General features: G+C 46.3%; 1 protein-coding gene across 1 annotated transcript; it reads left to right on the plus strand.

Annotated features, from left to right (window-relative positions):
- Positions 1 to 3633: 3633 nt before the first annotated feature.
- On the plus strand, positions 3634 to 8249 carry GSC2 (goosecoid homeobox 2). Its single transcript, XM_058158781.1, has 3 exons — positions 3634 to 3937; positions 6656 to 6906; positions 8126 to 8249. Exons 1-3 carry the CDS (start codon positions 3634 to 3636, stop codon positions 8228 to 8230), a joined length of 660 nt encoding a protein of 219 aa, XP_058014764.1. The 3' UTR covers positions 8231 to 8249.
- Positions 8250 to 11346: the final 3097 nt, after the last annotated feature.

An 11346-nucleotide genomic window follows, 5' to 3' on the forward strand; every position in this document is an offset into this window, starting at 1 on the left:
CAAATAAGCCAAGCCCCTCCAGTCATGGAAAAAACCTCTATCCATGGAACCGGTCCCCGGGTGCCCAAAAGATTGGAGGTCTTTGCTTTGCAGGCAGCGTGGATATTTGTGTCAGATTAAAAAAGAAAAAAGAAAGAAAGAAAAGAGAACAAGAGTGCAGGGGAAAGGTAGCATTGCTATTGTATTTATTTGGAGGAGGAAGGTGGGAATCGAACCTATAAAATTCACTTTTCACAAATGAATAGCTAAAGCAGATTAACTCTCTGCTTTTCTCTCCGACTGTGGTTAATCCTCATAATGGTTTTAAGCGCCTCTTACCGAACCGATAAAGGCTCTTTTTCAATTCCCTCCTTCCCTATCTCACCATTGTCTGTCGCATGTCTATACATTCTCCTCGTTTTTTGTTTTTTTCCTCCTTTATTCTTTTTCTCCTTTAAAAAACAACAACAACACATGGAATGGCTCAGGGAGATCTTTATCTCCATAAACACCACATCAATACATCCCCCTCCATCCCGCCCACCTCCCGAGGAACCTGGATACAAAAGCAGCCCTAGATGATTTAGATTTGATTACCGGGGCCCTTATCGAAACGCCTCTTGCTGGAAATCTGGGTCTTAAACCCCATAATTCTTTGATAAAAGAAGCATTACCGGTCTATTTTTCCCAAAGTGAAAGCTGTGGGGAAAAATCAAAGAAAGCAATCAGACAGGAGACTAAGAGGCTAAATGCGCCAGGCCCGGATGGTGAGATAGGTGGGGAGACGCACATGAAGATTGGTTGAATGAGGTCTCGGTAGCCGTCATGGTGACAGGTGGGGGCGGGTGGTGGTGGTGGTGGAGAGAATTGATCAGCCTGAACTTGGGAGAAATGCTGCTAAAATTCCCCTCCTTTGAAGCCAATTTTGGGACCCTCGCAGAAAGACAGAGATGACATGGGGTCTAGGAAGCTATCTAGTCTGTCCCAGTGGTGGGATTCAAACAATTTAACAACCGGTTCTCTGCCCTAATGACCGGCTGGGTAGGCGTGACTCAGTGGTCATGTGACCGTGTGGCTGTGGCGGCCAACTCAACGTCACTTACGTCGATGGGCACTTCGCCTTAGCTGTTACAATGTAATAAGGGTTAACCAGAGAGGCAGTTTCTGTAAGCAGGGCAATAAAGATTAGGCTAGAAACAACACCAGAATGTTGTAATTCCTTACAGGATTAGCCCTGTAAAGTGGAAAAAACCAAAATAAGATTTCTTCCAACAACCGGTTCTCCGAGCTGCTTAGAAAGTTAACAACCGGTTCTCCCGAATAGGTGCGAACTGGCTGAATCCCACCCCTGGTCTGTCCCCGGGAAGGAAATTGGCCCCTTCAGAATAACAGAGTTGGAAGGGGCTCTGGAGGCAGGGATGGGATTCAAAAATGTTAGCAACCGGTTCTCTGCTCGGTTGCTGGGTGGACATGGTCATGGTGGGCATGCCCTACTCAGACTGCCATCATGTCTCCCCTGGTCCTTCTTTTCATTAAACTAGACCTACCCAGTTCTTGCAACCGTTCTTCGTATGTTTTAGCCTCCAGTCCCCTAATCCACTTGGTTGCTCTTCTCTGCACTCTTTCTAGAGCAGCGGTTCTCAACCTGTGGGTCGGGACCCCATTGGGGGTCGAATGATGATTTGCCAGGGGTCGCCTAAGACCATCGGAAATATGGGAAGTATACTTATGAGTCGAAGAATCGCGCTCCAATGGTTGACTCCACAAGCCAGCTGCACGCTCTTCAAATCGCTAGCCGAATTCGGCTTCAGGCGCAATGAATTAAAAAAGAGAGAAATCTTTGCTCTGATGTCTCCCTCTCAAGCCAGCTGCAATCACTCCCAATCGCTAGCCTAATCTGGCTTCAGGCGCGATAAACTTAACATGGGAGGAGTCTCCGCTTTAATGCCTCCGTCCTCAAGGCAATCGCAAGCAGTTCAGATCGCTAGCCACTACGGCTTCAGGCGCAATAAATTCAAAACAAAAATAATTTTATGGTTGGGGTCGCCACATCGTGGGGAATTGTATTAAAGGGGTCACAGCACTATAAAGGTTGAGAACCATTGTTCTAGAGTCTCTACGTCTTTTTTACATTGTGGCGACCAGAACTGGATGCAGTATTCCAAGTGTAGCCTTACCAAGGCATTATAAAGTGGTATTAACACTTCACATGAACTTGATTCTATCCCTCTGTTTATGCAGCCCAGAACTGTGTTGGCTTTTTTGGCAGCTGCCGCACACTGTTGGCTCATATTTAAGTGGTTGTCCACTAGGACTCCAAGATCCCTCTCACAGTTACATGTGTGTGTGTGTGTGTGTGTGTGTGTGTATTCATATGTACACATATACACATTATCACTATCTATCTATCTATCCATCCATCCATCCATCATTATCATCCTGTCTGTCTGTCTGTCTCTCTCTCTCTCTCTCTATCATCGTATCTCTCTTGCACGTGCTCTCTTATCTGTCTTCATCCATTCATCCTTTCATTTTCTATCCTCCCCTCCTTCTATCTCCCTTAATCTCAACTCTAGATCCCTTTCTCTTGCCCTCTCCCTAATGTTTTTTTCTTCTACTCCAGGCCTACACGCCTAGTAGCATAATCTGGAATTCCTAACCAACCTAATGTCCCATTAACGGGGCTTCCTGTTTAGTCTACAAAACGGAGAAAAATCAGTGGAATTGATGCCCCGCCAGAAACACGGATAATATCCAACTTTTGCCTGGGTTCCAAGTCCAAGTCACCAATACGTTGACTTTCAAGAGAGATTAAAAAAACCCCAAAAATGACGACTTCTATTTTGCAAGTTCTTGGCTGCTGCTAATATTGTCGGCTTCCTCTTGTAAAGCTAAATTCATTTATCCAATTCTCCCCCCCACCCCCTGCAGCCCCAGCCCCCAATCTCGGACTCCTTATATTGTGCGATATGACGGTTGTGTCTTTTGGCAAGAAAGCCTTTCCTAGGGTCAAAAGAAACAACAACAAAAAAAGATAATTTGCTTTCCCTTTTTCTCTTCTTCTTCTTTTCTTTCCTGTTTTTTTTCCTCCAAGGCGCTAATCCTTCTAGGGCCATTTCTGGGGCCTGAGAAATAGCTTTTCTCTCTCGTCCGCTCACCCGCCCCTCTAAAAAAAAAAAAAAAGACAAGCTTTGCCATACAATGGACATCATAAACCAACTTCATCCTGCTGTTTGAGATTGAGAAATCAGATTTCCACCCAGTCATTCCTGCGGGATTAGCTAAATCTTAGATCCACCCTAACCCTTCACAAAGCTGTCAAGATTAGCTTGAATTTATTTTATTCCGGCTTTTCAGAGCTGGGGGCTATCCAAGAAGGATTAAAGGACCATGAGCGAGGATGTGTATGTGTGTGTGTGTGTATATATTTACCACTCTTTTATAAAGCAACTAACTAGATTACGGAGAGACAAGCGGTGAGGAAAGGACAGTTGGGACTCCTCAAAGAGGAGGCAAGTTCCCCTTCCGATGAACATCCATGCCTTGTCTCCCCTTTCCATTTTTTGGGGGGGTGGCAAATTTCCCAACCGATGATAAAGCAGCAGCCGTATCCCCTTCGGTCCCTCAGATGTAGCTGTGATACCACGGAGAAAGATGTCCACCGAAGTTCCTTCAGCGCCTGAGCTGGAGAAGAGTCGCCAGAAGAAGCCCTGCTCTTTCACCATCGAGAGCATCCTGTCGGGCTCGGCGGAGAGCCGAGCCCCCGTCCTCTTCCCCTTCTGTTTCCGAGGTATTTGGGAGCAGCAGGACCCCAAAACCTTGTGCTTTTGGGGGAATCTGGCCACCAGCGAGGAAGAGGAGACGGAAGAAGCAGAACCAGTCGGGTCGTCGTGGTGCGGCTGTTGCTGCTGCGCCAGGGAGCAAGTCCGCACCTGGCAAGAGGGCGCAAATTGGCTGGGTGAGGATTTTGGTTGGAGGGTGAGGTGCAAAAGATTTGGAGGGTGGGTGGGGAGGCTGTGAGGTTGCGTGTGGGGAGCTGCCACTGTGGGGCCAGCTCTCTCTAGGCCAACTTTATTGGGGAACCAAGGCTCCAAGGTCAAAAATCAGTCTTGAAGTTTCCTAAAAGTTTTTGTCCAAAGATGTCTGTTTCTTTAGTTCTTTCAAGGGAATTTCCTTGGGTTTTTGTTTTTTTTGATGTGTGTGTGTGTCTGTATGTGTGAATAAGATCAAGGAGTGGTGGTGGTGGGGCTGTGAGGGTAGGGGTCTTCCTTTGGGGGGGGCAGCTCCCTCTAGCCCAACTTGGTTGACTCAGCCTTCCATCCTTTATAAGGTAGGTAAAATGAGGACCCAGATTGTTGGGGGCAATAAAAGTTGACTTTGTATATAATATACAAATGGATGAAGACTATTCCTTAACACAATGTAAGCCACCCTGAGTCTTCGGAGAAGGGCGGGATATAAATTCAAAAAAAACCCCCAAAACTTTATTGGAGAACTCAGGACTCCGAGGCTCAAAAATCAGTCTGGGAGTTTCCTAAAAGTTTTTTGTCCAAAGATGTCTGTTTGTTTAGTTCATTTAAGTGAATTACAACTTGGGGTTTTTGGATATGTGTGAATGTGTGTGTATATTTGTGAATGAGATCAAGGAGGGGGGGCTGTGAGGGTAGGGGGCTGCCATTGGTGTACAGCTTTGTCTGTTTCTTTAGTTCTTTCAAGGGAATTTTCTTGGGTTTTTTTTATGTGTGTGCGTGTGTCTGTATGTGTGAATGAGATCAAGGGGGGGGGCTGTGAGGGTAGGGGGCTGCCATTGGGGGGGGCCAGCTTCCTCTAGCCCAACTTTATTGGAGAACTCAGGACTCCGAGGCTCAAAAATCAGTCTGGGAGTTTCCTAAAAGTTTTTGTCTGTTCCAAAGATGTCTTGTTTTAGTTTCTTTAAAGTGAATTTCCTTGGGGTTTTGGGATGTGTGTGAGTGTGTGTGTATGTGGGTGAATGAGATCAAGGGGGGGGGCCCTGTAAGGGTAGGGGGCTGCCATTGGGGGTACAGCTCCCTCTAGCCCAACTTTATCGGAGAATCAGGACTCCGAGGTCAAAAATCAGTCTGGGAGTTTCCTAAAAGTTTTTGTCCAAAGATGCCTGTTTCTTTAGTGCGTTCAAACGAATTTCCTTTGGGATTTTTTTTTTTTATGTGTGCGTGAGAATAGAATAGAATAGAATAGAATTTTATTGGCCAAGTGTGATTGGACACACAAGGAATTTGTCTTGGTGCATAGGCTCTCAGATCAATATATCAATGAGTGTGCCTGTGTATGAGTGAGTGAGATCGAGAGGCTTTGCTGTTGTTCTTCCAAGGTGTGTGTGTGTGTGTGTTTTCTGTTTCCTTAGTTCATTCAAGCAAATTTCCTTGGGTTTTTTTGATATGTGTGTGTATAGGGGGGAAATGAGAGAGTTGTTGGGTTGTGTCCATATTTCATCTCTTGGCACCCATCTGTAGCCTTCCTGGAAAATTTGTCATATTTCAGACTTAGTACAGGTAGTCCTCAACTTACAACTTAGTTTGAAGTTATGACAGAATTGAAAAAAAAATGACCGATGACCGTTTTTCCTAGTTATGACCATTGCAGCATCTCCATGGTCACGTGATCAAAATTCGGACGCTTGGCAAGTGACTCGTAGTTACGACGGGGTCTTGTGATCCCCTTTTGCGACCTTCTGACAAGCAAAGTCAAACGGGGATGCCAGATTCACTTAACAACCGTGTGACTAACTTAATGACCTGCAGTGATTCACAAACTCTGGCAAGAAAGGTCGTAAAATAGGACATGATTCATTTAACGAACGTCTCGGTCAGCAACAGAAATTTTAGGGTCAATTGTGGCCGTAAGTCGAGGACTACCTGTAAAATCATCTTTCCTTCTTGAGCTGATGTGAAGACCACCCTCCCTAGATAAGCAGAGCTGGGAAGAAGACCACCCTCCACATCATCATCATCATCATCATCATCATCATCATCATCTTTTAATGACCCCATAATCCCTTGTAGGGTGGAGTCTGGGCAACTGAATGGAGCTAGCAGAGTGTTTTCATGGCCAGATGCCCTTCCTGTCGCCAATGCAGAGTTTTGTTTGGCAGATATATTCTCATTGTGCCCAGAGAGAAAAATATCTGCCTCTACCTAGGATCGAACTCACAGCCTCCTGATTTTGAGGCGAGAGCTCCACCACTAGGCCACCGCACCACTCCAAGACCACCCTCCACAGATAAGCAGAGAAAGCATCTCTCTTGAGCTGGGGAGAAGACTACCCTCCATATCATCATCATCATCATCTTCATCTTCATTTAACGACCCCATAATCCCTTGTGGGGTGGCATCTGGGCAACTGAACAGAGCTAGCAGAATGTTTTCATGGCCGGATACCTTTCCTGTTGCCAGTGCGGAGTTTTGTTCGGCAGATATATTCTCATTGTGCCCAGAGAGAGAAATATCTGCCTCTACCTAGGATCGAACTCACAGCCTCCTGATTGTGAGGCGAGAGCTGCACCTCTAGGCCACGCCACCACTCCAAGACCACACTCCACAGATAAGCAGATGGCCCTCTCTCTCCGCATACCTTGAGACCAATGGACTGGTTCACAGCATCCCTGGAGACCAACCCAACCGATCGTCCTTCCTTCTAGGGGACACCAGGTACGCGTGGCCCATGAGGCTCTTCTACCCCCTGGCCAGGCCTTGCAGGAATCACCGCGGCAGCCCGAGTGAGCTTCAAAGCTTCCAGCAGATCCAGCGACGGACTCGGAGACATCGGACCATCTTCACGGAGGACCAGCTTCAGGCTTTGGAGACCCTGTTCCATAAGAATCAATATCCAGATGTGATCACCAGAGAACACTTAGCCAGCCAGATCCACCTGAAGGAGGAGAGAGTTGAGGTAACTTTCAGGGTGGGGATCGGGGACAACAAGGAGGGGTGTGGCTGCTGAGGGTACGCAGGGGTTCGGAAGAACCTCTAGCTAAGATTCTGTGCAGTTCAGAGAGCCCCCCCCACAAATCCCACTCCTGGCTGGCCCCGCCCGCCCTGCCCAGCCCCACCCAGGAGTCCCCACACGTGTGAAAAGTGGCCCAATAAGCCCCTTTTTCCTGGTGCCATCACTAAACAAACTGTCATAAATTGAGGACTACGTGTATTGATTCCGTATTTTACAACCGTTATGTGGTTCCACTTTGTGCTTAAAAAGGTAAAAGTTCCCCTCGCAGTCGTTCCTGACTCTAGGGGGCGGTGTTCATCTCTGTCTCAAAGCCGAAGAGCCAGCGCTGTCCAAAGGTATCTCTGTGGTCATGTGACCGGCATGACTAACCGCCAAAAGCGCATGGAACGCTGTTCCCTTCCCACCAAAGGTGGTCCCTATTTTTCTACTTGCATTTTTTACCTGCTTTTGAACTGCTAGGTTGGCAGAAGCTGGGACAAGTCACGGGAGCTCACCCCATTACGTGGCACTAGGGATTCGAATCACTGAACTGCCAATCTTTCAATCGACAAGCTCAGCGTCTTAGACTCTGAGCCACCGCATCCCTTATATTCATATTATATTACATTATATTCACATTAGTTTAACATTAATCATCAAAATCTCACTTTGAGTAGAAACCAATACAAGTTTTGAAATGAAATCATAAGTTAAAGGTAAAGGTTCCCCTCGCACATATGTGCTAGTCGTTGCCGATTCTACGGGGCACTGCTCATCTCTGTTTCAAAGCTGAAGAGCCAGCATTGTCGGAAGATGTCTCCGTGGTCATGTGGCCGGCATGACTCAACACCAAAGGCGCACGGAACGCTGTTTCTTTCCCAGCAAAGGTGGTTCCTGTTTTTCTACTTGCATTTTTTTACGTGCTTTCAAACGGCTAGGTTGGCAGAAGCTGGGACAAGTCACGGGAGCTCACCCCGTTACGCAGCACTAGGGACTCGAACCGCTGAACTGCCGACCTTTCGATCGACAAGCTGAGCGTCTTAGCCACTGAGCCACCACAAAGTCACTTTGTACTTAAGTTTATGCTTTTCTGGTTTTGTTTTTTTTTAAAAATGAATTCATATAAAAACGTATTAAATGTGGTGAATGGCATAATGTCATTCTCCTTGTTGTCAACACACAGGTTTGGTTTAAAAACCGCCGAGCCAAATGGAGACATCAGAAAAGAGCGACGGCTTCGTCCCTGATCCTTCCTGGAGCCAAGATGTCTTCCGAAGAGAACTGTTAACGGACGGGTTCGAACCCAGGTTATCAATAAGGGAACAAGCTATAGGTTAGCCGAGTTCACATATCCCACCCGAGTCCTTTTTGGTTAACCACGACTGATCGATCCATCAGATGTTCAGTCATTATACATGATTTAACTTGTAATTGTTGGGTTCCGTGCCATGATAGCTCAGTAGATTACAGTCCTTGATTTACAACCGTTCGTTTAGTGGCCGTTCGATGTTACGATGGCACTGAAAAAAGTGACTTAGGTCGGTTTATCACACTTACGACCGTTGGGTTCCATGCCATGATAGCTCAGTAGATTACAGTCCTTGATTTACAACCGTCATGGTCACAGGATCAACATTCGGATGCTTGGCAATTGACTCATATTTATGACGGTTGCAGTGTCCCGGGGGGGAGGGGAAGGTCACGTGATCCCCTTTTGCGACCTCCTGAAAAGCAAAGTCAGTGGGGAGTCACTTAAAAACTAGGTTACTACCTTATCAGCTGCAAGGATTCACTTAACGACCGTGGCCAGAAAGCTCATATAATGGGGCCAATTCACTTAACAAATGTCTCACTTAGCAACATAAATTCTGGGCTCAGTTGTGGTCGTAAGTTGAGTCAATTACCTGCATTTATTTCTTCTCTAGTAAGCAGTTAGCAATCACCCCGAGCGATTGACATGAATTACGATTAAATTACGATTCACTTCCCTGCTTGCCTGACATACTTGTCCTCTACTTATTTATTTATTTATTTTATTTTATTTAATTAAACTTTTATACCGCCCTTCTCCCGAAGGACTCAGGGCGGTGTACAGCCTTCATTAAAACGATTTTATATACACACTAAAATAACAATTAAAAAACTTATTCAATAAAAGGCCGAAATTAAAACCGTCCAATTGACCATATAAAATACCCAATATAATAATTACAATTGAAAAATTTAAAATTTAAAATTTAGAATTTAAAAATCAGGCCAGTCCTGCTTGGATAAATAAATAAGTTTTCAGTTCCCGGCGAAAGGTCCTTATGACGACAACCGGGATCAGAATTTCCATTGCTAAGCAGGGCAGCCATTAAGTGAGCCACGCCTGATTTTACAACCTTTTTCATGCCGTGGTTGTTAAGTGGATCGTGAAGTTGTTAAGTGAAGCCACCCTCCCCCGTTGGCTTTGCTTGTTGGGAGCAGGTTGGGAAGGTTACAAACAAGATACTGGAGTCTGTTATAAATATTTGCCGTATGCAAGCATTTGAATAGTGATCACGTGATGGTCATAAGTGCAAGGACCAGTCATAAGTCATAAGAGATTCAACAGCCTGAAATGCGATAGGAGCTCCTGCTTGAGCAGGGGGTTGGACTAGAAGACCTCCAGGGTCCCTTTCCAACTCTGCCCTTCTGTTATTTTTTTTCAGTGACATTGTAACTTCCAACAGTCGCTAAACGGGTAGCTGTAAGTCGAGAACCGGTAGTTGCTTTGCTAGCCAACCAACCCAAAAGCCCCGAGTAAGGTTTAAACACAAAATATTTTGCAAAGTCGATGTTTCTAGCTAACGCTTCCCGCCAGTCGATGTAGCTTCAGTTTTATCTGTTTTCAGCCCAGCTCTTTAAAAACAAAACACTCCATTGCTACACAGGCAGACAAATAAAAAATAAAGAAAAATGAACGTTGTCTTTTGTTTTCCTTTCGTGTACGTTTGTTGCTGTTTTAAACCATTTAGCGGTGTGTGTGATTCTTGGAGATTTTCTAGGCCAGTCCTCTCCGTGTTCCCCTGTCAATCACAGCTTCTTTCAATTGTTGGATGTCCAGATTTGATCAAGGGTGAAATGTTCCCGGTTGTCGTGTCCCACTCCTCCGCTGACGGCTGGGTCAGGGAAATCCAAATCAGGCGTGCCTCTGCAGCTCTGCCCAAAGTCCTAGCAAAGTCCTCAGAGCAGGCAGGAGACCAGAAAGTGACTTCAGCAAGATAAGTTCGACTTTGCCTGACTCAGAGACTGCCAGAAAGCAGATCCTTTATATAGGCCATGGGGTGTGGCTCCATGACTCAGCACTCATTAAGGCCTGCCCCTCCCTTCTCTCTGTTGCCTCCGCCTATCCAGTCTTCTGATGCGAGGGTCACTCCAATCAGCAGCTGTTGGAAATAAACTTTCCTCAGGCTCACATGCTGTGGGCGAGGGGGAGGGGTCTAGCTGCTCCGTTTGCCTGAGCATGGAGCCAGGGCTGGGGCCGGGGGATGCTCCCTCCTCTGCAGCCTGCTTGGGCATGGAGCCAGGGCTTGGACCGGGAGGTGCCCCCTCCTCTTCAGCTTGTCTGGGCATGGAGCCAGGACTGGGGCTGGGAGCATACATTCCTCCGTGTTCGGGAGCAGATAAGAAGGCCCCGGCTGCTGTGAGAGCGGGCAAGACACAACACCGGTTCAGACCAGATCGGCCATTCCGGTAGCGAAGGCAGCGGGTGGTTCGGAGATCCGCCCCCCCGCCCATGCCCACCCAATTGCCCACTTGCCCCCCCGCCCAATGCCCACCCAATCGCCCACTTGCCTGCTTGCCGCTTCTTTCCGACTTGCTCGCTTTATAGGAATAGGAATAGAAATAAATCATTGGTTAGAAGAAATGAACAACCGGAATTGTTCTTACTAGCTATGCTACTGGGAAAATACAATAAAAGAATCATATATTTAACATTACATGTAATAACAGCAGGGAGAATTACGTATACGCAAAACTGGAAAAACAAAAGTAGACCTATAGATGAAAATGTAATAAAGAAAATATTAGGCTGTGCCGAAATGGACAGCTTAACGATAAAAATTATGGATAAAGAGGGTAAGGAAAAACATGGGACCTGTTTGATAAATGGTTAGAAAATAGAAGCAGAAGTTAGTAAATTTATAATTAAGGATCATTAATAAAATAGGGACGCAGTGGCTCAGTGGTTAAGACGCTGACCTTGACAATTGAAAGGTCGGCAGTTCGGCGGTTCGAATCCCTAGTGCTGCCGTGTAACGGGGTGAGCTCCCGTTACTTGTCCCAGCTTCTGCCAACCTAGCAGTTCGAAAGCAGGTAAAAAATGCAAGTAGAAAAATAGGAACCACCTTTGGTGGGAAGGGAACAGCGTTCCGTGCA

Source organism: Ahaetulla prasina, chromosome 15, assembly GCF_028640845.1.
Source record: "Ahaetulla prasina isolate Xishuangbanna chromosome 15, ASM2864084v1, whole genome shotgun sequence".
Lineage (NCBI taxonomy): Eukaryota > Metazoa > Chordata > Lepidosauria > Squamata > Colubridae > Ahaetulla > Ahaetulla prasina.